Source organism: Sinohyriopsis cumingii, chromosome 15, assembly GCF_028554795.1.
Source record: "Sinohyriopsis cumingii isolate HCF-2022 chromosome 15, ASM2855479v2, whole genome shotgun sequence".
Classification (NCBI taxonomy): domain Eukaryota; kingdom Metazoa; phylum Mollusca; class Bivalvia; order Unionida; family Unionidae; genus Sinohyriopsis; species Sinohyriopsis cumingii.
Window position 1 is genome coordinate 50965931 of NC_142975.1, and position 27750 is coordinate 50993680.

Sequence of the window (27750 nt, forward strand, 5' to 3'; positions counted from 1 at the left end):
CCAGTCCAAACTAGGCTGCCATTGATGAAAGTTACTCCTTACCGGGATCTGATTGGTTGCTTAGTCTAAGACAAAACATGACACAATGATTGACAAGTGAGACTTGTCACCTGAATGAGGGGAGTTTGAATTTAATTTACATTAGGACTCCTGATAACTCTATGGGTAGGTGAGTGGAGTGGGTATATGGAGGGAAGCTTTAATTTGGAATATGAAATAGACGGCATTGTGATTTGCAATGCGATTCATTGCAGTTGCTCTCATTTAATTTGTTTCCTGTGTTTTCATTACATTTTATAGGGTAAGATAATTTCGTTATCATGCTTTTTCGCTCTTTGTATTTGCTACTTTCTTCATCTTTAAATTAATATTCTACATGAATAGTTTCGACGACCCTGGAAACAACAACAGCAGCAGCACCCATGACAACAACGCCAATGGTTCAAAGAACGGGTATGTTTATGATAAAAACATGGATATGTTATAATCCAAAGCACGTGTATGTTCTAATCCAAAGCACGTGTATGTTATGATCCAGAGTATGGGTATGTTATGGTCTCAAATGCAGGTATGTTATAATCCAAAGCACTTGTAGGTTTATTATGCAAAGCACGAGTACGCTATGATCCAAAACCAGTACATGTTTATGATCCAAAGACAGGCTATGCTATAGTCCAAATAAACATGACCGAAAATGTGTTACATAGTTTGGTTATATTTGTTTTCACATTATCAGTTTGTATACCGTAATGAGCATAAATACCACGAAGAATTAGAATTTAGCCGAAATTAAATTTGGTGTTTTTGCAGATATTGTCATGATATATAAATATAGCAACAAACACATTCTGTTGAAGATCGGGAAAGGAAGGGGTGGTACAAAAATCATAATCAGGCTTCTTTTCGTATGTCACATAATAAGAGGAAGAATACTGAACTTCAGACAAATTAACTGTAGTATGAAAAATGTCATTCTTTTATGAAATACATATACGTTGTATCTTTTTTTGAAGGCATAACCTTTAATTTTTAAAAGTAGTTTTCTAGAACCAAGAAATATATAAATTGTGAAAAGGTTTGTTCCATGTCCAAATTTGTTTGTATTAGGTGGATAGTGCTTAGACCAAAGTACAAGCCATAGAGCCCATGTATATATTTGAATACATGTTTTGTACCCATACCATAGACTTTTTTGAGTCTCTATTCTGTCTGTTAGACTTTCTTTGGAACATCCCTGTCCTCTTTTATGTGTGTTTGGATGTGTATTTGTTTGTTTCTGTATGTATATGTTTGTTCCTACCAACCCATTGTCCATATAAATACATTTCACCCTATAAATAGTTTTGACCCTATAAACTCCATGACGTCACCCATGTTCAATTCCCACTGACCTTCAGGTGACATTCTCATTGTCTCCAACGTGCAAACCACCTCTTTTATCATATAAGTCAACGTGAGGCTATAAATCTTGAGGCTATGGTGCAAACGACCAAATTTAGCATAGGAGTCGGTGTGAGGCTATATCACCCCCCATATACTACTATAGTTTCAAGTGTTTCAAAATTGCATCATTTATACTATTGCACAATTATGATGCGATGTTTAAGCATCATAAAAGAATGAAATGGTTAAAAGGAGAAACAAGTTCCATTAGATACAGCAACACTTTTTAAAGTTACACTGCACAGACACACACACAGACAGACAGACAAACGGAACCATATTCATCACGATGAAGAGTTTGTGAATACAAACATCTTCTGCCTAATACTAATCTAAAAGTCGACTGGGTCTTTCAGTTATGCTGTTTTTACCGATGTTTCTGTATGTTTTTCATTATCAGATAAACCACATGCATATTTTTTAATCCATTCTAACCATTCTGGGGACATGACCCATTCCACATATTGACCCTAAACCTTCACCTTCGAAAGTATTTACGATTATCTAAACTGGCTTGCGTACCTACAACTCGAAGCAACCGGCATTTTTGTAATCCAAATAGACACACGGATACGACAAAGAGTTACAGTGGGTCATTTAGCTTAGTTCTAAATATTATTTATTCTGGGTTAACAACAGCAATCATGACGGTAAGTAGGTGCAATTATTTAGGCTGAACTGCTTATTTCCAAAATTGTATATCTATATTAGACAATATACAAAAAAAAAAAAACGTACATTATTATTCAGGCTCAACTGCAAAATTGTTGTTGTTGTTTTAGGGTTAACGCCATTTTCCAGCACACGATAGGCTATGCATGACGGCCAGTATTAATGGTGGAGGAAGAACCCGGGAAAACCCCAGAAAGAACCACCGATCCACAAGATGCTACTGGCAAGCCTTTTCACATATCCACATTAGCCGAATCCTAGACTCGAACCCACACAGACAGAGGTGAGATGGCAGTGACCCGTAACGGAGAGCGCTTTAGACCACTCGGCCACTCAGGGCCCCCAACTGCAAAATATAAAAAAACTGCATCAAAATATTAATGAACATCAATATAGACATATATAGCTATGCTTATACCAAATGTATGTATGTATGTACGTATGTATGTATGTATGACTGACTTTCTTTATTTCCTCTTCAGAAGAGATTTCATTCAGTTAATTTTTCGTTAATACAGAAAATATAGGAAAATAGCTTGACATTAATGGACTTACAGTACGCTATACATATGTATCTATGTGTATATATATATATATATATATATATATATATATATATATATATATATATATATATATATCACGAAACGTAAAGAAAATGCAATATCTAAACACATGAGTGAGAGAGCTCATTGCAAACGAGATATGTGCGAAACATAGATTAAGAGAGGAAAATAAAAGAACTGGAATTATTTACATTCGACTGGAACGATTTAAATGGATTATCATGTTCACTCTCACTTAAAACACATGTAGATAATTTATAAGATCAAAATGAAATGGGCCCATTTCCCTAATTTACTGAACAAGCATAATATCAAATATCGTTTTCAAGTTCATTTGTTCTTATGTACATTGTGTCTATTCCATCAGCCACCACACACATGAATGCCTGCCATGATTGATCATCCATAGAATCAAAGATGTCCGCTCTCTTCCCCAAAAGAATATAAAGTAATGAGTCATTGTCCTGACATAAAAGCCAGTGCAAGTCTAGAATGTCTACTGCATCTATTATTTTTTCAAACGTAGTATTACGTTCGTCGTTTAGGGCTTGGCAGTATAGTAACATATGCTTGGCTCTATCTGTAGTCAATCTCTTGCAGAGTTTACAGTTATATTCATTCTCTGTTGAAATTGAACACCTAGTTATATATGCAATGTTAGCGAAAGTCCAAGTTTTATTAGGAAAACATTTACCAAGCTTCCAGACAGCAAGTGGTTGAAGATTAGTATAGACACTTGCATAATATAAAAGTTCAGGTCTCATTTCAAGTTTAGATCTCCACAATGATTCTTCGCAGCAGTTAACTGACGTTTCAATATTCCTCCTCCAGACTGGTTTCGGGGCAGAATATCGGGTGTTCACGTATAGGTGGAAATCACCGCCAAGCTGGTATTTCAAAACAACACGATATATATCTTTAACAAAACCTACGCTCTCGTTCTCGTGCATCAGGAAGTCAATAATTCTTCTGTTAAATATAATTTTCCATGCTAGTGAACCATTTGCTCTGCAGATTTTATTGAAGAAACCTAATTTGATTTTATCTATATATCCCTCAACTGACCACAGTCCAAGACTGCTAATTGTTGTTTCTGTAGAAGAGCGCTGATCAAGCCCTATAATTCTTCTTGCAGTTTTTCTTTGACATACGTCTAGATCATATACCTGTGACTGGCTCAAGTTGGACCATAATTAGCATCCATATGTCATTGCAGGTAGTACTATTTTTGACCACATTTTAGTAGTATTAATTGCATTCATTCCATCCTTTCAAATGCCAGTCCCAATACGGGAATACAATACTGATCTTTCTTTATCACAAACATTTTTCACTGCAGCAGTATTAGAAAGATCTGTGGAGAGAGTAACCCCAGCATAGGTTCTAGAAGTGACTATATGAATCCCTTTATCTCTGAGCATGAACATATATTTTTGTATGATTTTTTTCTTCGAAAATATGACAAAATTGCTTATATCAGCATTATACTTAACTTACCAACTTGTATTCCAGATTTCATTGACTCCAGCAAGGATATTAGGTCATTTATCATGACTAAGAATAGCCATGCTGATAGCGTTCTTCCTTGTCCTACCCCTTGATTGACTGAGTATGGTTTCGAATGATGCCCGTTGAGGAAAACAAGGGCCCTAACTTCTCGACAAGAATTTTTAATCAATCTCCACAGTTTTCCTTTAACTCCGAGATGGAATAGCTTATAAAAGAGGCCATCATGGCATACCGTATTAAAGGCATTCGCATTGTCCAGGAATGCAGCATAAACTTTTGATTGACCTTCTAAATAATGGAATATTCCCTTTTTTATAATAAAGGCTGCAGTGATGCCAGTGCATTCGCTTCGAAATCCCTGTTGTAATGGGTGAGGAAAATTGATCCTTTCACTAAAAAGAATTAGCCTTTTCAAAAATATTTTTTTTTCAAATACTTTTTGAAAAACATGAACGACTGAGATATCTCTATGGTTATTCATATTTTGTCTGTCTTTTTTCCCACCTTTAAAGATAGGTATCACATTTACAGTTTTGAAGTAGTCAGGATAAGTTCCCAAGGAAATTATGCTATTATACACTTTACACAAAATAGAACTAATCGATTGACAGGCAAACTTTAAATGCTCTGCATATATTTTATCATGTCACGTGATTTAGTTTTCTTCACCTCTCGTATAGCCTCTTCAGTGTCATTCTGTAATATGGTTTCACACATATCTTTATCTGCTCCGTCATCAATATTTGAATCCACAATATTCTTCATTTTGTTTCTAATTTCAGCTGCAAGCGACTCGTTAAAATGACTCTCTGGTATTTCAATACACTACTCAGACGATGTCTAGGTTGTACCTTATAGATACACTAGTTACGTCGTGGCTAAATTGAAATATAGATACACATGTGAGATGATAACTAGATTGAAGCATAGAGACACTTGTTACGTCGTGGCTAGATTGAAGTATAGATACACATATGAGATGATAACTAGCCTGAAGTATAGATACACATGTGAGATGATGGCTGGATTGAAGTATATATACACCAGTTACGTTGTGGCTAGGTTGAAGTATATATATGCTAGTTTGATGATAACTAAGCTGAAATATGGGTACACATGTGAGATGATAGCCAGTCTGAGGTATACATACACTAATTACGTGGTGCCTGGGTTGAAATATAGACACACTAGTTACATGATAGCAAGGTTGAAGTATAGATACACATGTGAGATGATAACTCGAATGAAGTATAAACAAATGAGATGATAACAAGGCTGAAGCATATATACAAAAGTGAGATGATAGCTAGATTTAAGTATAGATATACTAATTGCGTGGTGCCTAAGTTGAAATATAGACATACTAGTTATATGATAGCAAGATTTAAGGATAAATACACATGTGAGATGACAGCTCGAATGAAGTATAAACAAATGAGATGATAACAAGGCTGAAGCATAGATACACAAGTGAGATGATAGCTAGACTGAAGTATAACTACACAAATTACGTGGTGCCTAGGTTGAAATTTAGACACACTAGTTACATGATAGCAAAGTTGAAGTACAGATACGCATGTGAGATTGTTGTTGTTGTTGAGTTTAATTATAGTGGCGTGCGCACAATTGTACAGGTGCCACTTTTTTCTGACTGCACCACAGCCTGCTAGTTGTTCCTTGGGAAGGGAATGGTGCCACCTCCCCCAGGCTTTTATGGATTCAAGGATCCCTGATAGTTTGGCCTCAATCTGTGGGTCCATAAAGGTCCCTTACAGTTGAATGGTTGGCTGTCATTAGTGGGAAGGAGAGCTCGGGAACGGTCCTGCTTGCTTTACATCGCTGGTTTCTTGTTGCATTTGCCTGGTGTTTCTTGCGATTTTTTTTCGATTTTTTTTCTTCTTGAAAATGTTCTAAAAAAGGGGGGGGGGATGTTCTATGCTGTTCATAGAGGTTCTTAGTAGAAATCATCTATGAAGAGAGATTTTGAAGGTTATTATGGTATTACTAGTCGAGGTGTTTAGGGTGTGCTTCCTACGTTATGTTATTTATAAGCTTTTAGATATTGCCTCTTTAAGCTAGTTATTTATTAATGTTTTTAGAGATTGAATGTTATTTATACTTTATTTAGCAAGAGACCGGAGTCCTAGCCGATTACACGGTTTGTTAAGGACATCTAGGACCGGAGTCCTAGCTGATTACTCGGTTCGTTAAGGACATCTAGGACATCCGATTTTGCGGTTGCGCATGTGAGATGATAACTCGAATGAAGTATAAACAAATGAGATGATAACAAGGCTGAAATATAGATTCAAAAGTGAGATGATAGCTAGATTGAAGTATAAATACACTAATTACGTGGTGCCTAGGTTGAAATATAGACACACTAGTTATACAATAGCAAGATTTAAGTATAAATACACATGTGAGATGATAGCTCGAATGAAGCATAAACAAATGAGATGATGACAAGGTTGAAGAATAGATACAAAAGTGAGATGATAGATTGAAGTATAGATACAGAAACTAGATGAAACATGGTTGAAATTAAGAAAATACTAAATAAATGATAGGTAGGTTGAAGTAAATATACACAAGTGAGATGATAGTTTGAACGAAGCATAGATAAACAAATGAGATGATAACCAGGTTGAAGTACAGATACAATAGTTAGATAATAACTGTCCAGCTCAATAGGCACACTAATTACTTGACAGCTAAGCTGAAGAATAGAAGCGTTAGTTTGATACAATAGACACAAATCCACTGATACACCAGTAAATTGCTAGCTACATTGAAGTAGAGATACACTACTTAGACCGTAGCTACATGGACGTAGAGATACACATCTTAGACGGTAGATAGACTGAAGCATTGATACACTACTTAGACAGTAGCTAGATTCAAGTATTGATACACTACTTAGACGGTAGCTAGATTGAAGTATTGATACACTACTTAGACGGTAGATAGACTGAAGCATTGATACACTACTTAGACAGTAGCTAGATTCAAGTATTGATACACTACTTAGACGGTAGCTAGATTGAAGTATTGATACACTACTTAGACGGTAGCTAGATTGAAGTATTGATACACTAATTAGACGGTAGCTAGACTGAAGTATTGATACACTACTTAGACGGTAGCTAGATTGAAGTATTGATTCACTACTTAGACGGTAGCTAGATTAAAGTATTGATACACTACTTAGACCAGGGATGGGCAAACTACGGCCCTCAAGGGCTTTCATGCGGCCCGCCAAGGGTTTTCATGCGGCCTAGGAACAAGTCATCAATCGCACTGACTGTTTATGTTACTCTGTTTATCAAATAAATGTGCTTCTTTTGAAGTTTAAGTTTTCAAATATTAGCAACATATTAACAACTGAAAATTAATTATGATGTTATTTAGAAAAACCTTTTGTTTTTGCTATTTCAAATATTAATTTTTTACTTAATGAACTATGCGGCCCGGGACAAGGTGTAAGTTTGTGTATGCGGCACTTGCACTGGAAAGTTTGCCCACCTCTGACTTAGACTGTAGCTAGATTGAAGTATTGATACACTACTTAGACGGTAGCTAGATTGAAGTAGAGATACACTACTTATGTCGTGGCTACACTGACGTAGAGATACACTACTTATACCGTAGCTACACTGACGTAGAGATACACTACTTAGACGGTGGCTAAATAGAGGTATGGATACACTTCTTTGACGGTAGCTAGAAAGAAAAACTAGTGACAGCTAATCATAATTATTGAATGTTCTGCACGTTAACTGTCATCAAGAAACTTCCAGACGAAAACTATCTATCTCTGTGATCTTTTACAAGATGCCCATGTACTAAACTTGGGTCGAGAAAAGCGCACGTCGGATGGAATCGTCACAATACAGGTCCAGTACGAATTTGTTTATCAATATGAGTAGCTTTCATTGTGACATCACAGCTCGCGATAGTCAATCCTGATTGTTCTCGATCACACCTGATGGTTCATTTTGTCCAAAAATGTGAACGTACTTTAACATTGATTTTGCCGTATCCAAATGAAGTGAATACTTGCCAATTAAAGGTATGTAGAATCAAATTCTAAAACAATGACACCCATTACTGAAATAGTCGTTGTTGAAAGCTTACATGACCTGTTTGACTTTTACAATGGAAGAGACCGCTCCGGTGGCCTAGTGGTTAGAGTGTCCGCCTCGGATGCGGGAGGTAGTGGGTTCAACCCCCGGTCGAGTCATATCAAAGACTTATAAAAATGGTACTTAACAGCTGCATCGCTTGTCGCATATCATTAAGAGATAAGTGCTAGGACTGGTCGGCCTGGAATCAGGATAATGTAACTGAGTCAGACATCATGCTACACGTCTGCGGCATGATGCCCCAGTGCTAGACATCACTATAAACTGTCACACTGCGGACATCGTAGCGATATGACTGAAAAATTGTTAAAGCTACTTTAAAAATCCAAATCACACACACACACATCATAGAAGAAGGATAGACAAAAGGGTTTCCGTTTTGCCTATGAGTTTCTGAAATTTTGCATCATGGATAATAATCCACATATGGGTTGTTGTCCGTTAATATAATATCATACAATTTGCATCTTTTTATTTGCTATAGTTTTATTCCTTTGTCTTCTTCAGCTAAAGTTGACGGTGCTGCTAATGTTACTCCAAACCCTACCTGCATCCGGTGATTATTCGTGCATATGTAGTTACCATATCCAGCGATCAGTGTATACACATCCCGACGAGGCCTCCGACATTTTGGGGTATCTGTATGAATTCGATTGTAAACCGAAGTTTAACCAGCAAAATAACCAAGGATGGGAGTCCATCGCTTTCTACAGACAGGTAGAGTTTAAGGTTTACGTTCCCATTTGGTAATTTACATCATATATGTTTGGCCATACGACTTCAAATGAGCAAATTAGAAACTTTGCATTGTAATTAATTCTAACAGCAGGTACTAACTACATAATTTTCATGAAATTAGAAACAGGTCAATATACTTAATGAACAGCCATAAGAACCAACGATCTTTTTTATTCTCTTATTTTTATTAAAAAAGAACTTTACTAAAATGGACTAAATGCAAAACATTCGCTTTCATTTTCGAATAGGCCCCTAAACGTATTGCTGTAAAATTAAAGTTACTCACCTTGAATACATGCCCATTCTGGTATGAAGGCATGTGTGTATGCGCTATCTCGTACATTTATAGGGCTGTTTCAAAATTACTTTTAAATATTTTGAATTTTGCTATTTTAATGAAGTTTTATTAACTAACATAAAATAATCTGCTCGTTCCAGTCGCAGGTTAAAATGCATTTTTCTTATTGTCAATTACTATAATGTAAGCTAAGTACTACTACCAGCTAGTGGCGTGGCATCCGCTCAAGCAACCCTGCAACATCGGAGGGGATCAGTGGGGGTCCAAAACTCCCATTATTCAACTTTATTTGTTGAGATGGGTCTCAAGAATTAAGTTTTATCTGCAAGTAGGGGGATTTCTTGCCACGTCACTGTTATCGCTGTGTTCAATTACAATCTAAACTCTATGCTGTGCTTATTTGAAGTCAAGCGGTCAAAACATATGACTTAAAGACTCGACTGCTTACATAAATCATGAATGTATGGATGAAGCATATTGTATCGTCCACGTCTATGAATCATGTAGATAACTAACGACAGCTCTGTACCAATAGTTAAAATGAAAATAATGAAAACATTTTTAGCGTGAGCTCTGTCTACGCATACCAAATAGAACAATAATTGCTAGCTAATTAATTCAAATGCTAAGTCTACCATTAGTCATCTACTTATTGCAATAGCAGTTTCCGTACTGCTGCTTCATATAATACAAAAACACCATTTTAAATGGACCGCATTCCTTACTACTTCATGAACAACAGCAATAAAAATCATCATAACTGGAAGACTAGATTTTCGGTGAGGTGGTCGAGGATCTGGAAGACTACATTTTCAGGGAGGTGGTCGAGGATCTGCAAGACTAGATTTTCGGTGAGGTGGTCGAGGATCTGTACCAGAATATACCGATATCTTACTACTGAAACACTATTCTACTTTGAAACACGACTAAGGATGATAACATTCTATGGTGGCGGCACACACAAAATATCGGCATAAACATTTGGTCTCTTTCAAAATTAATAAAATGTACTACAATGTTTTAGGAAAGATATTAATTAACATATTGCATTCAGTGATGAAAATGTCAAGATAAGTGGCATATATCCCGAGAGTAAGGTATTCAAACCATGCCGTACAAAGAAGTATTAAATTGCATACTGGATTTAGATAAATACACAAAAGTTTGTTCAATTACGTTTATGCGACATCATCAAAATGTTAATCGGCCAATATACAGGGAATAATGAAAACAAAGCTAATATTTGTGAAAAATAATTTCATGTAAACACCGCACATGGTGACTTATTGTGCGAATTATCTATTTTTGAATCAACCACTGGAATAGCAAATCTTAACATAAATCTAAACTCATTCCTTTGAAAGGATTAAAAATGTTGCGAGTTACTGGCAAACAAAAGTAAAACGTTGTAGGTAGCTGTCCTGTTGCCATGTTGTTCACTCCAAACGATAGCGTAAAGTACTCTATGTAAATCTTATAATCTTTTCATTGGCTGAAAATGAACAGGTACACCTTTATTAAGGCACTATAACTATGGTTAATTTCAGTTCTGGGGAAAAAATTAAACATGACAAAATCAAAACAAAATATGCTGAATAGAGAGGCTTTTCAACCGAACAGCTCGCATACAAATTGTACGAGCAAACCAGAAGACTAGAATTTTTGCAATATTTTACTCAAAAAGAAAACATGAAAATGGGTTTACGTTTTTACCACAGCCAATTGAGGGTGCAGTAACTTTCATCTTACACCATGCATCAAACAGAAAGAAAATATACATATTAAAATAACGGATCTGTCAATCCGGTTATTGTACAACTGATGCACATGGAACTCCGAAATTCAAATTAGTGTAATGGTCAGAGTTTCAAAATGCAAAACAACATTTTCTGCCAAAGGTTGACTTCCTAATTTCATCGAGGAAATATTATAAATCAGGCAAGTTATACAAGGTAATCCAATAATGTGTAAAGTAGATGACTTGAATAGAGAGGATGATGATGACAAGAACGAGTTATCTATATTTTATAAAAATGATGGAGAATGCAAACGAGTGAAAAGAAAAAGAGCATATACTCATGAAATGAAAGGGACATAATGATTCGCTCAATAGTTGGAAAGTATAAAAAAACAACAACATTATTCCATTGACATAAATGAAGAAAATAACATAGAATGGGACAGCTGTGGTAGAATAATGCATTTTAAAATTAGGACCTTAAATATGCGCGTCATGCAAATTAATATTGATACAGTGAGAAGAGAAGAAAATGTCCTAGCTGGGTAATGCATGGCATCACAAATGAAATGAAAAGAAACATTGACGCATGTATCAATATCCTAGCTGGGTAATGCATGACATCACAAATGAAATTAAAAGGAACAACATTGACGCATGTATCAATATCCTAGCTGGGTAATGCATGGCATCACAAATGAAATTAAAAGGAACAACATTGACGCATGTATCAATATCCTAGCTGGGTAATGCATGGCATCACAAATGAAATTAAAAGGAACAACATTGACGCATGTATCAATATCCTAGCTGGGTAATGCATGGCATCACAAATGAAATTAAAAGGAACATTGACGCAGGCATCACAAATGAAATTAAAAGGAACATTGACGCATTTATCAATATCCTAGCTGGGTAATGCATGACATCACAAATGAAATTAAAAGGAACAACATTGACGCATGTATCAATATCCTAGCTGGGTAATGCATGACATCACAAATGAAATTAAAAGGAACAACATTGACGCATGTATCAATATCCTAGCTGGGTAATGCATGACATCACAAATGAAATTAAAAGGAACAACATTGACGCATGTATCAATATCCTAGCTGGGTAATGCATGGCATCACAAATGAAATTAAAAGGAACAACATTGACGCATGTATCAATATCCTAGCTGGGTAATGCATGGCATCACAAATGAAATTAAAAGGAACAACATTGACGCATGTATCAATATCCTAGCTGGGTAATGCATGGCATCACAAATGAAATTAAAAGGAACAACATTGACGCATGTATCAATATCCTAGCTGGGTAATGCATGGCATCACAAATGAAATTAAAAGGAACATTGACGCAGGCATCACAAATGAAATTAAAAGGAACATTGACGCATTTATCAATATCCTAGCTGGGTAATGCATGACATCACAAATGAAATTAAAAGGAACAACATTGACGCATGTATCAATATCCTAGCTGGGTAATGCATGACATCACAATGAAATGAAAAGGAACAAAATTGAAACACATGAAGTTGATTGAAAGTACACCGCAAAGAAGCTGATAAACAAATGCAAGGTAAAGACTACAGACTGGTTCACGGAATTATGAAGAAGGTAATGACTATAAAAATAGAACAGATGTGGATAATGCCACTGAAGAATTAGACTGCTTTCAAACTTTTTTCAAAATATATATGGATACGAGTCACGCAACTACTCTATCAAATATGCCTATATACCAATAAGCATTTAAAAGCATTCGTCTAACATTTGACAGCAAGAAATAATACTATATATTTAACCAAAGCCATGTGATTTGGAATGAATTTTTATACGGTTTTGGTGAGGTAAAAATCCAATACAGCTTTAACATTATGCTGATATATTTACTTTTTGACCTTTAAGACACATTTTTCACAGACATCTAGTAGTAACTGAAATACATATAATAACATAAATGACTCAGTCAGAGGCAGCAACATCTGTCCTGTTTAATATGTTGACACAACTGCTACTTATGTGTGTAAGCAATAGGACTGTCCAGATTAGAACAATCTTCTCTGTCAGTCATTACAATTGTATTTTTTTTTAAAAAAACAGAGTGTTTGTACTAATACGTTATCTTTATACTTATCAAGAAGCCAGCAGGACGACCGTCAACGTTAATTCAATCATTGTAAGCGTATGAATAATTTCAGATTTAACTCGCACTTTTCTATTGATATGGCTGACATTGTTGACTTAAATCCGAATTAATTGTCCATATATGCTATATTTGTTTTTGTTCAGTCATTGTATATTGACGTTGAAAAGATCGTCAAGTTGTACTGTTCAAAAGCCTAATACAAATCAGCTTATTCACCGAAATAAGTACCTATCATTGGTCTTCCTACTGTAATGTTTTCTTCATCTTGCTGTCAGAATCAATGCTGATTATACCACAGTTATAAACATTGAAATTTAAATTCGCATATTTTCAGAAACATTGGAGGTTATTAGTTTTTATATTTGAAATCAACAACCACTTAACATATTTATTCTGCGGAATTTATGTTTTCAACACAGCTAATTTGACGGTACTTTTATTCCGCCTACACTTAACAGTGCCCTGACTGAAGTGAAACTGCCTTTCGGTAACTTTCTATACTAATGTTGGATGTAATTGCATTCGACTATGTGCGGATTACTTTTATTAAGTACATTACTAGTTCACTTTAGCGGAATAGCTGTGTTTCATTTTAAACGTTCAGGCTTTGAAATTTCAGATCGGGTATGTACTGATGGATGCTCAGGTGAAAGAGAATACGTGTGCTGGAGATATTCCCATCACGGACTTGGGTAGGTTTAGTCTGGCTATAAAAAAATAGTTTGTAATGTTGTGGACATCTCATGTTGCCTTATTTTGAATCATTTTTTATTTTACTTTGAGGAGAAGTATATTCTCATCCCCTTCATTTTCTTCGTCTCAATGAACTTGAATACGTTGGCGTATATATATATATATATATATATATATATATATATATATATATATATATATATATATATATACGCCAACGTATCCAAGGATATATGTATGTTTGTTTCGCACAATATACAATTTACATTTGTTTTATCAGTTATCTCATTTTATACCATCAGTATTGTCAAAATAGAACCATATAGTGTACAAAAGCCACACATCATTCCACGAAAGAATAAATGATGATCTCGATGAAAGCATTGTAAGAGAAGCTCCATTATCAGCTGCGTTTGATAAACTTGACCAATTCAGAAAAAAGACCTGTGTATATGTACTTTTTCTGTGCTTTTTATTATCACGAGATGACAGTTTGAAATACATGATGACCTAATCCTTTACGATCATTAAATCTGTCCGAAACGTCAATACAAAGGAAATTACTTTTTAAAACGAAAATTATATTAAATATTTCCACCCAGTTGTTCAAATGAATGAAAATATTTTGTTTTTGTACAAAAAGCTTTGCCCTTAAATAGCCAACATCATTAGTTTGCCCCTTAAAGAGCCCATAGCATAAGCTTTACCTCTCAAACTGCCCACATCATTGAATTAATTAAGAATGAAATCAAACGATAGTCAAGGGTTAAATGTACACACACACACACACACACACACACACACACACACATATATATATATATATATATATATATATATATATATATATATATATATATATATATATATATATATATATATATATATATATATATATGGGTGTGTGGGGTGGGTAGATGGCTTCCGCATCTAGTAATCTATTGAGGATTACTTAAATCAAGGTGCCACTCTTTGGCTTAGTGCCATTATATGCAGAGTTCTAAAACCGACTGGAGGAGCTGGAAAGGTAGATGTGAGATGATTTTTTTTTTATACAGCTCTGCGATTCCTCAATAAGACCCAAATTTCTTATTTACTATGTCAAACGAATCGTATGGAACATAACACATATTGGCTGATCTCGTCATATACAGAAAGACAGACTATTCAACAGCCTTCTACAATATGTTGTGATTCGTGTGAGATCTATCAATCATACTCAGGTAAATATCTTTTAAGACTGATCAGCCAATCAGATCCCTGTAAAAAACGACTTTCCTCGGCGACAATCATATCTGGACAGACCAATGGAAACGTATGCCTCCACTTCTTTTATAGAGCGGAGTCTCTTCAGTCAAAGACAGATTTTCTGCACTAAGTATGCTACCATTAAGTAGCTACACAACGACAGTTTTCTTTATAGAATTGAACAATGTGTAATATTTGTGAGGTATCATATCTAAATTGATGAAGAAAAAACACTTTTTTCTCTACAAAGGGTTCATAGAACGGGATGAATGATATTTCTGTAAGGATATCATGATCTTCACCTTCTTAACATACTTGAAAGAGGCAACACGATACAATTCTTTTTTTTTAAAAGGGTGGAGGGTAGTACCAATATTAGAAAAAAAAATGTAATAGATAGAGTTATGCGGAGTCTTGGAATGATTTCTGTGGCAACATCGATCATTTTAAAATGCTTTTAAAATAAGTATTGCTATTATCCGGGCAAGCCATCTCATCAAATTTTAATGTTTTTTTTTCTTTCTTGTATTCAATGAGCAAACTGGGAATCAAAATTATTGTCTTCTGAAACCAGATAGACAAAATGCGTTCCAAAATTGGTCAGAAACTTTTGGCTTCATTAGCATATTTAATATTTGACCCTCATATCCGAATACAATGTTAGAACGAACTGTCGACCATCTTATCAGTATAAAATGTTAGCACGAACTGTCGACCATCGTATCAGTATAAAATGTTAGCACCAGCTGTCGACCTTAAATCGGTATACAGTGTTATCACGAACTGTCGACCCTCATATCGGTATCAACTGTTAGCACGAACTGTATACTCAGAACTGATCTATGGGTTACGGTATCAACTATCTGGAAAATCTTGTAGTTCATATTTATCCCTTTTTTAACATTCTTGATTTATTTCGGCTCAATTTTTCAGTGCCTATGACGACAGAAATAACTAAGATGACAACAACCATACCAACGACAAAAATAACAACAACAGCAATAACATCAACCACAGCAAACCCTACAGTTCTTTCAACAACGACCGTTGGTTTAGGTGAGATTGCTGTTTTTCAGACTGACTATCTTAAATTTTCAATCACCATTTTTCAAGGATAGTATGTCCCTCTATGAATAGCAAATGTGATCTTTTATGTATTCTGGATGAAGTTTGCAAAAACGTCCGTTGTAGTCGGGGATGGGTGGGTGGGGTGGGGGTGTATGGTGTGTGTGTATGTAAAACAAAAAGATAGTATTTTGTGATAATTTCACAATTTTGAAATTATTTACTGACAAACAATAGTGAATCATAAATCATTTATGTATGATCATGTAAAGTAAAATGCCATGTATCGTCCGCCCAATCACATAAATGTTATAAGCATTCATTTATCGTATATCGTCTACCATTTTATTGTATACCTGATAGACGACGATGTCTCCTTTTCAACACACAAAATTTTACGTGTTGATATGTAGATCGTGCGTAGGTTTCTAAATACATGTTTCGCAGCTTCGAAACCCGTGAAGGTCATCTCGGATGTCTTCGTCTATGTGACCTTGGAAAATGCGCTTAGCTCCCATTTCTTCGATATGATAAAGCCTATCATATACTGACAGTGCCATAAAAATCAAACCACCCTAGCAACTGACAAAACAAACAATTTACTAAGGTCTTCCATTTTCTCCCTCATGTTCTTATTTCCTTAAGATAATACTGCTCAATGTGATCATAAATGAATCATCTAATTGTCATAAGACCAGAAAAAATGAATGTATTTTTAAAAAAGAAAATTCCTTATTGTTTCATTACAACTGTATTAATGACAAAGCTTGTCATTCGGAATATTCTGTCAAACAGTTTGTCCAAGAAGGGTCTTTATTAAAGTAAGCTGATTGATTATAACACGTCTAGAACTAAAGTAACTAAAGCTATCCGATTCACTATACTTATCCATTAAGCCTGTCACGAATTGTGCATGTGTTGTTTTACGTTTGCCTTCTAGCACGATCTCGTTGCCAAATAAAAAAAAACAATCTGAAATTTTTTGGGGAAAAAAACTCTTTCATAATGTTTGGACGCATACAAAATATTTTGTCGATAATTTATTTTCATTGCTTTAATCTTCTGGTCATTGTGACATTCTGGTTCGGCACGAAGTATTGTACTATAACTCGAAAATGCAAGAAAAATATTCACTTAAAAAAACAAACACATTAGTGTATTTCAGCAAAATATCGACACACAATTAGCGATGAACGTACCTAAGTTTCCTTCAAGATCCCCAAAATAGAGATTTGCACCGAAATTCTGCTAAAGCACCAAACTCTGTCAATGTGCAAAAAGACCCCCCAAAAGACTAAAGATTAAAAAACCACTCATGTTGGTCGACCTGCAACCTGATAGTCTTATTTTTCTTCCTTGCAGTTTTTGGTCAAGTGAATATGTGTCCGCCTCAGCTGACCAGAAATTCGCTTGGGCAAATTGGGCGAAGTTGTTACGAATTAGTGACCCAGAAGGTCGACTGGTATACAGCCAATATAAATTGTCTACGAAAACAAGCTTTCCTCTTCCATGTTTCGTCTGACACGGAGAATCAAGGGGTGCTGAATATGCTGGCCGTGTTCCAACAAACAGAGCCAGTATGGATGGGATTGGAAGACATCGGCGTTGAGGGTGCATACAAATGGGTGTCCGGTGAGATTTTGCTTAATTATTTCGCTTGTTAATTTATTTGCATTGTTCGTCAGTTGGTTATTTACTTTGAAGCACAAAGAATTAAATAATTCAATAATTAATTACTTAGCAAAGAGGAAGTTAAAGGTACCATTTTGTGGATGCCGATGGCGTCTTCTGCGTTTCCTTAAACATTGTTAGGTTCTGCATGGTATTCACAAGTCACGTAACATGCGTAACATATCTGTTTGCAAGCAGAGGCAGTGTCACAAAAATTTATTAACTAATGCTTGCTTTTGTATTTTTTTATTTAAATTAGTTAATGTTACCAACCAACCAAAATACATATAAACTACATATATATAACCAAACAATACACTTACGATCGAATTAAACAAACATTTACATGGGCAAACTAGCAACATATCCATCTTTCCATTTACTTAGCCACCTACGTTTCATTTCTCCACTTATTCAAGGTTGGAACAAATTGAAAACCAGCTACGCTTTAAGAATAAATGGATACAAAATAACCCGGAAAGCACGCCCTCATCATCATTAAGAACATAAACTTACTTCCACAAATTCTAGTTTTTATTCATGATCGTGCCACTTTTCTGTGACCTAAAATCTTATGAAATTTCGGATAAAAATTGAAATGGATCTAGTTACTAGTTTGTACCGCTGTAGTGTCGCGCGATAATCATTAAATAATACTATACTGACGGCGAGGCCATAACCGAAGACCTTGGTCTGAAGGTATTTCACGAGTCGTCCCAGGTAGTCGAAGACCTTGTTCTCTTTTATGCGGCCTCGCTACATTATACGTCCACCAAAATCTTTCCAAAGTCATCCCGGATGAAGTTCAAACTGCCTCTAACACAGCTTTTTTTGGCAACTGCTAGAGCAACAGCCGCTAACAACGCTGGAATCGCCTCGAGAAATGGAAATATTCCACCGGTATTTTGCATTTACGTCATCTCGGACTTCAAGAACTTAAATGTTACTGATGTGTTCCTTTTCTGTTGGCTTCTATCAACTTGTTGTCTTTGAGTTAGCCACAAAAGGACATCTCTAGACAGCTTTGTCGAAGAAAGTCTCAGTACAAGCCTACGATCTTTTTCTTGCGATGTTTATTTTCGCAGGTTGGTTTTCAGTAAGTCCAACTGGAACTTCGTGATATGACATTATTTTTATTACTCTGGCCAATTACGGCTTCGAGGAAGCAGCTACGAGTGTCAACAGGAGCGTCAATAGGTCTTATTTGGCTAGCTGTGCCTCCAATATTAGCATCTTACTGGAGAGAATCACAGCAATATATCCGTAACCGCCGACTGGGAGCGGATTCTGAGTTACACGTGCATGAAAGGTCGACCACAGGCTCTTTAGCTATGTCTAGGTGTACCGATGAAATATAATAAATCGGGTAAACCGTAACAAATTCTTTCAGGGAAATCTACAGACCAGTATCGTTTTATTCATGCCGGTGTATGTAAGACTACAGCTTTGATTTGCATGTGGGACATGGCTTTTTCCGAAGTCAAATCAAATTTCTGCCCAGGGCTCATGATAACAATTTATCGGAAGAGAAACTTTCGATACTCATAACCTGACAAATGTCATTTTACTTGTTAACTGTCTACCATATACCTGAACTGAATTTTAAAGCGAGACTGACAAATCTTGGTGCGTGGATGCCTCTTTGGTTAGTTATTCGCCATGAAAATTGATAAACAGTGGCTTCTATCGGATTAGTGGTAGCGTGACAAATGATGGTGCCGACATGCCTCCGGAATTTATAAACCACAACAAATGCATTTCTGAAGCCAGAGAAGACAACTCGACTTCACCATCGTCAACATCACCATGCCAAATTACATCTTCGCTGTTAATCTTCAGGAATAACATGACCAGGAGTTGTGGGTCCAATAAAGCATTATGGTCCAACTTTCACGTTGATGTAAGATATACTAGGTACGGTCGGCATGGTCCGATCCATCCTTATGAAATATCATAGACGGGCCAGCGGATATAGCGTAATTGTCGCTCTATCTGATCAGTCCAATAATTGTCATGACAATGTCAACATGTCCAAATTTGCTTCGATTTCTTTTCCATCGATGAGATGTCGTGCGCTGGTGAACATTGCCATGAAGGTACTGTAAGCAAATCCAATCTTGGGACCGGGGCATAATTGGTATCAGAGACTTCGTTTTGTGACAGTTATTCATCGATTTCTAAAAGACCTCATACGGGAGAAAATACCAAGACGTGTGATTAACTTGTAATTATATCTGTGTTCATCAGAATACCTAGCCGGGTAAGAAAAATGCTGAAAATCTCAGATGCTTCGAGCTACAAGCACAGGTGCGTCCATGTCGAACGCGGTATCAGGTTCTTCATTGAATTTTATTATTGCTTATAAATTATCAGCTTCGTGTAGTACATCTATGTGGCTTTACCACTGACGTTCAGACCAATTCTACAACCGTAATCCACACCCCATTGCCGTGTTTATAATCATATAATCAGCACTATCTTGTGTTTATTCAGACAGACATTGTTGAGCAGCTTCACTGATGAATTTAATAGGGGCTGGCATTGTACTGTTTATGAAAATGTAACTGTCGTTGGTTCAATATTAGGTTGTTATGTTACTAATCGGCGCAGTCGACTTAGAACTGATTAGACCGTTTGCAATTCAAGATTTTTCAACTGATCCGCAGAGGAAGTTTTGATAGTATCCTAAAATCTCATTTCAACTTTTAGATACTAACAAAAACTCTCATTTCAACTTGTTTAACGGTTAGCTAGACCTATAAGAACATCTGACGATCCTGTGGAAAAAAAATAGAATAACATCACAGAGACCATTTCTGTAACATGTCACGTAAACGTTTAATTTTCCTCATGTTGACAACACGCATGAGTCTTACACGTCTACGTATGACTGTCGTTGCATTAAATCAGTTCCTTCTCTGATGTACAATTGTATCGTCAAGGTCTCCAAGCAGAGATCCAAAGCAACCCGTACTAATATATTGGTGTGTCAATATGATATACTGCATGGAAGATAAACATGCGTCGCCGAAGGTATCGCGAGTATATCGCCCAGCTGGTCTACAGACATGTATGTACACCCCGTGGGTTTAAGCCCGGTATGTCTATGCGGTCCACGGGTTTCTTCAATACATTTCCTACAGGTTTTTGGGATGGATATTGGTGTCTCGCAATGTAGAAGTTTCACAATATCATGCCTTGTTCACAGTCCCATGCCATAAATTCATTATAAGTGACCCCACTTCTTGCCGGTTGCTTTTGTTGTCCCGCTAAACACCATAAATACCATTATTGGCCATTCAACGTATATTTATACAACATTTGTCTTCGCTGAAACTAAGTTAATCTTTCCATTTGTACGTGTAGATTCTGTAAAGAGCGGCACGCATGGAATTTTCAAAGATCCCCTCTCGAGCTTTTTCTTTAAAGAATCGAGGCGATGATTTGTACCTGGGAGGTTGTGACATTGGAAGATTTGTAACTGCCTCTTTGGCTCTTTCGTCGAGTACATGGATACCTTTTGTGACAACAAGGGCTTCCTTGCACATTTTCTTGTTGTTGCCACTGATTGTACCTAGGCCTTCATGGAAATTTCAATAGCCCTCTGGCAAGCGTTCAGTAGTTGATGCGGTTTCTCCCATGGCTTTCTTGATATTTTTTAAGCGTTTAACTGTCTCAAAAATCGGGCCCTTTTTCTCTTCCGTTCCCATCATCGCTGCCACCTGTTCTTAGGTTTATGTCGTGCCTTTCTAAATACCCTCTAAGCTTTCAGCGGATTCGCGCGCGGAATTGATCAGCTGCGTAAACGTTTGTTTGAAACTGGCTGTGAGGTCTTCCCATGCGAATATGTTGCACCAAAAGCTTATCTATGACACGTGTTCTGTTCGAGATTTCAATATAGTCGCGGAGAAGTTCCATTCGGACCCATCTAGTCGGCATATTTGTAGCGCTATTCCCCATATTCAAATATGAGATAACTGTCGGATTTCTTCATTGTATGTGTTTATCATGGTTGTTAAATTCCTTTACATGTTCGTGCTCAGACCTGTACGAAACTTATGCGATCCATGAGTCAAGTCAATCGTGGCGAAACTATGTGCTTCCCGGTTTGATCTCCGCCAACATATTTCAGAACTGATCGCACGAAATGTCAACGGAACATCAAGTCTAATGAATGTTTGAAATATCATATTCATCAAAGTCACTAAATATCATACTGTAAGTGTGTCGGATCACTTTAGGCACGTGCGCATATCTTTGTGTTACATAAATGACATCTGCCACCTTGCGTCAACATTGGGAAAACTTCTAGCTGGCTTGTCTTGCGAGTCACTCATCATATCGTCCTATAAAATACGATTACTATCCGGGTTTATTTAGACAATTGCAGGGTTTCTATCGAGCGAGTAAAAAAAATCAATGGTGGACGATGAAGACGTCATTGACGAGACAATTCTTGAATACATCGTAATACGCCAGATTGACCACGGATGGCAGATTCACATATATCCGATCCAACATTAATCATCTAATATTCACATTATGCGACAGTTGGATTTTTCTGGATCAGCCAGGCCAATAATCAGTACGCAAAAAGAGGAAGGTAACAGCTCACCGTGTATGAGTGGTTTGGGCTTCGCGCAGTTAATCTTATATTGCCGAAATATAATAAACATAGATTAGAAACTGGCCAGATAAACTACGGTCGACACGATTACTAGAACGGCGAAGTAGTTGTTGAAAGGTTAGCAAGCGCGCTAAAGTTACCCATGACGTCGCCCAAGTGTAGCTTGCCAAACAAGCATTGTGACAGATTTACCTACTTGTACCAATCAAACATTCCCACGAATGATTTTATGTGAGGAATCCCAATAAATTTTAACAGGCTGACATCTTGTTTCTACCGCATGATTTACTAAGCGGACGGGCATACCAGTAAGCGTTGACCATCGCGAATGTTGTCAGCAGGTTCAATTACTTTGACATATAAACATTCAACAAGTATCATAGACGTATTAAAACGTATTGACGCACGTTCGCCGATAACATGGCTGTGGCTTATGCAAGGTGAACCCGGAGAAAGTTGTTTTGTCGTTGTTGGCAAAACATAATGTGCTTTTTCGTCTTGGACATATTAGCATACATCTCTACCAAGCCATCGTCGAATGATTCAACCACACACTTACATAACGATTGTTAGGGCACCAGTGTGCACGAGAATGATTGATGTATTGTAACAAGGCGGAAGGTCACGCGTTCAAACCCCAATCAAGTCATACTAAAGACTTATGGTACTAACAGTTTATGAACTAAAACCGGAAATTCTGTTTTGACGGGGTTAATTAGTAGCTGTAGCCTTCATGCGCTGTATGATGCTCCTCAGTACACACCAGTAATGTGAATAGTAATCGTGAACTTTGCAGGATTCAGAGCCGTTATTGACAAAGAGCCATGAAACATCCAGCAAGGAGTCGCTTAGGAAAACACGAATGTTATCACGAGTCATGTTCATGTCTGCCTTCGAAGAGAGCTGCTGACTGATTCATTTCGCTGTAACCTCGAGAAATTAAATGAACACCGCAACCGATTTCTGGCAAAGGTACAACATTAGTGATTTAGTCGATCCATTACATCTGACTTGAGTGTAGAAAAAGCCACACTTGGCGTGATAAGCAACGAGCGTTGTATTTGCTTGAACCTCGGGGTGGCATTGGAAAGCAAGTCGTCCGAAGACGACCTCTGATCGTTGATGGGAACGTTTAAATCTTCAAAATCTGCTTAGATGACATACGAGACCTTCCTCTTCCGTTGCACAGTGGTACATTTCAAAATATTATTGCCGGGTTCAGGCATAATCGTATAATGTGGCCTTTCGCCGACTACCTGCAGTAAAAATCATGGTCGTAAAGCAATTGCAAACCACATGCATATACTTGCTGTGCCGGTACACCAGTCGAGAAAGATCTTTTATCCACAGGCAATGATGTCATGCCTCTGAACCATCTATGTGGCTCAATATTAACAAATCAAAATTGAACCGCACGTTTGCCGAGGTGGATAATCGAATCGGCTAGAGGCCTTGATTTCCTAATAAAAATTTAACAGCAATATTACGGTTGAGTTGTTCAAACATTCCGATGTGAGTAACATGCACAGGAGATTCCATGGTACTAAACTTGAGTTCGCACAGGTACTGTTTGTATTTTCGAAGCCGCTATATGTGATGTCTCATTGGATGCAGCGCGGATAAGACTTCCCATTCAAAACACTTACTGTCGTCGTTTTTGACACTGATTACTGACCGTGGTGGAATGCACGCTGGTGTTGGAATATAGCTCGACGCACAAAACGGTTCGTACTGGGAAATATGAAGATTAACTTTCCAGTATACGGAAAGCATTCATTCTGAACTTCCTCAGAAGTATTTTCAAGCTTCTCGAAGATCTTTTTATATTCTTTGTCGATTTCATCGTTGATAATCTCAGTGTCTTTATTGTTGAAGACCATAAGGGTATCACTATGAAATCACGTCTGTAATGTTGTAGTTGGTGCAGAACCTCCTTTGGTTAGATAACCAGATGTGGCAGATTCCACATTGAGAATAATGTCCACCTTTCACCAAAGTGCTGTAGCATTGATACGACTCCAGGGCGCACAGTTGATGTAAGTTTTACAGCATCTCTGCTCGTCTTTTATACGCTTGGAACGATTCTTTTTGGAAAATCGTATAGATCGCGAGAGAGCTTTTGTAATTAGACTTCTTGAATTTTGATTATTTGAAAACGATACACAAGAGCCTCTTTAGCAATAGTATGTGCGATACTACCACGGTTTTGCGCATCAACGACCGCACGTGCAGTTTCAGCCCGTTTGGCCCTTTGAGAAATATTAATATGAAACTGCGCTGCGGTGTCACGGTTTGGCGCTGCTGTTCTTGGGGTAATCCTAATAAGTGTTTTGGCTTTTCTTTTGCATCTCAGTATCTTTATTCCACGATTTGTTTGAGCTGATTCATATATGCTGATGCAACCAACAGTGGCTTTATTAGGGGCAAGTTACTTCACAACCTGTAGTGGTTCAGCTACAAGTCATAATAGTTCAAGTATAACTGCTTTTTTCGTACCGTTTGGTACAATCATTCCACGCTCTCGCGCTGATAGCCTGAGTTGCTTCATAATGGACATACATGCCTTATTATAAGCAATTTTTTTTTATCTAATTGCTTTTTTATTAATAAATTTTTTTCAGAAACTGAAATTATTTTGATCTCTAAGAACATCGTCGGCTTTGTCCTCAAAAATATCACGACTGTCTCGATAGTAAGTCTTCTCCGTCGCGCATGATAATACTAGCGACACAACCACATAGTGAATAAAGCTGATTACGCGACTTGACTCGATACCACATTTAAGACATAGTCGAGCACCCACGCTAACACGTAATCATCGTAATGCGAGCAGGTAGGATTACAGTCTTCGTAATGACATGTTCTTTTGCAAAGTTCTCGCTTTTCAAGGCATACCCTCTTGCACTGATTGCATCCCAATGCCACTGAAATTCTACATATACACAAAATTATATTTTCTAATATAAAATACTGTTTATATATCTTCTCATTAATGGCGTTATCAGTTGATATTGCGCTCCACAGTAGCTAGTGTCTTTACTACCATTCATACAACATGTTGGGTTCAGGATGATAAGGTTAAAAGGCCAGTTTCCCACGCGATAGCCTCCGCAGCTTGGTATCAAATTGCTCTTCCTGTTCAAAAAACAAAAATTTCCAAGCGGGTATTTGGTGAAATCACTGCGCACTTAACGTTGTGATAATTCATCGCACCAGCTCGAAACTGACCATCCAATGTATGTTCACATAAAAAAAAAAATGCAATTCAATTTTCTACGATTACCATGTCGTCCCAGAATATTGAGTACATGGTGCTATGAGTAAATTTTCACAGAAATACCATGATTTTCATGTCTTGTCTATCATTTCCTCATATTCTGTATTACTGCAAATAAATTCATTGTTTTGCATGAGTGAGTGACATTGGTGTCTTGATAGATTATGCTGAGCAGATTACTCCAATTCATTTATTTTTGGTGATCATCGCTGTCGTCACTGGTAATCGTTGTTGTTGTTGTTGTTGTAGCGTTTAACGCCATTTTTCAGCACACGATATGCTATACATGGCGGCCAGTATTAATGGTGGAGAAAGAACCCGGGAAAACCCCAGAAAGAACCACCGACCCACGAGAAGCTACTGGCAAGCTTTGTCATATACCCACATTGGCTGAATCCTAGACTCGAACCCACGCAGACTGAGGTGAGATGCCAGTGATCTGTAACGGAGAGCGCTTTAGACCACTCGGCCACTCGGGGCCCCATACTGGTAATTGTAATGTCTTCGCTGTCTTCACAAGTCATTCCGATGTCGTGGCTATTTTCGCTTTTCATTCAGTGTCTTCACTGGGGGGTTCAGTCAACGTGACTTTTCTGGCGTGTTATTGTAGTCTTCGCCAAGTTTTCATCGTGAACTCTCCAACGCAGTCCCTAACCCAGGTAATTTATCAAGAAGCTCCGAATATTTCTTTGAAAATTGTATAGCATCATTTGGGCAAATTGGGCCTCTCTGACGAATCGATATGACGCAGTCAGGCTAAATAGAGATTTAATCTTTATGTGACTTTATAAACCTACCATTGGTCTGTTAATTTCATTCCATATTAGCCGCAGATGTGAGTTCTTTCACAATACTATCAAACTGTCTTGTTTCTAAAAGCATATTAAAATATCCCTCTACAATTCTTCAACAGCGAATCGCCTGTTGTTGCCATCGTATATCAACCTATCTGCGAGCTTACATCATTGGAGCTCCCAACCCATGATACAGTTCCCAGACCAGAAACCCCTTCCCAAAGGTCTTTCCCCACTGAGAATGTTTCGCACGCGTGTGCATCTATGATTGTAGAACACTTATCTCCGCGTGGAAAGTTTGGTTTTTCCGACAGTATCCGCGTTCGCAAAGTCCAGCGATCCGTTGTTTGTATACCACATGCAATCCTGGTGGGTTCATGAGCGTGTGCAGCGAGTGTGTGTGTGTGTGTGTGTGATTTGGATTTTTAAGGTAACTTTAACAATTTCTCAGTCATATCGCTACGATGTCTGCAGTTGGCAGTATGTAGTGATGTCTTACACTGGGGCATCATGCAGCAGACATGTAGCATGATGTCCCACCCAATCATATTATCCTGACAGCAGGCCGACCAGTTCTAACACTAACCTCTTAATGGTGAGTACCAAGCGAGGCAGCTGTTTGTACCATTTTTATGTCTTTGGTAAAACTCGGCCGGGGATCGAACCCACAACCTCCCGCATCCGAGGCGGACGCTCTAACCACTAGGCCACCAGAGCGGTTCGTATGCAGCGAGGTTGAAGTCATGGGGAATAAAAGGCTTTGACCCTATTCAGTAACCGCGGTCAAAAACATCATCATCGTCATCATCATCAGCATCGTCATTATCAGCATCATAGTTTTTTATTATTATTATTGTTATTATTATTGATATTATTATTATTATTATTATTATTATTATTCAGGGGACCCTGTCGTATATACAAATTGGATCCCAAACCATCTTAGCCCAGATGCTGACATAGAGGATTGTGTGATATTTATGTCACGTAATGGTGGTCGTTGGGACGATGTTGCATGTCGGGGTTACCTCAGTGGAAATCAGATCCATTCCTTCATCTGCCAATATAAAATCTGAGCCAAAATTAATTGTATTATGTCAATACAA

The 27750-nt window shown here is 37.2% G+C and overlaps 1 protein-coding gene across 2 annotated transcripts; it reads left to right on the forward strand.

The window, feature by feature from the left end:
* The first annotated feature begins 394 nt into the window (after positions 1 to 394).
* Positions 395 to 27750, forward strand: LOC149781787 (uncharacterized). Of its 2 annotated transcripts, none has more exons than XM_089934784.1 (6): positions 395 to 453; positions 8843 to 9052; positions 13889 to 13961; positions 16144 to 16266; positions 17638 to 17907; positions 27548 to 27750. In XM_089934784.1, the coding sequence occupies exons 2-6, from the start codon at positions 8864 to 8866 to the stop codon at positions 27718 to 27720; spliced, it is 828 nt and encodes a 275-aa protein (XP_089790910.1). In that variant the 5' UTR covers positions 395 to 453; positions 8843 to 8863; the 3' UTR covers positions 27721 to 27750. The 2 variants fall into 2 exon arrangements, with proteins under 2 accessions (XP_089790910.1, XP_089790909.1); XM_089934783.1 differs by lacking the exon at positions 395 to 453 and adding an exon at positions 1978 to 2093.

Excerpts from the sequence above, each read along its gene's own strand:
- LOC149781787 (XM_089934783.1), top strand. Across the intron at positions 13,962-16,143 it reads TATTCCCATCACGGACTTGG|TGCCTATGACGACAGAAATA; the intron begins GTAGGTTTAGTC and ends TCAATTTTTCAG. Across the intron at positions 17,908-27,547 it reads TGCATACAAATGGGTGTCCG|GGGACCCTGTCGTATATACA; the intron begins GTGAGATTTTGC and ends ATTATTATTCAG.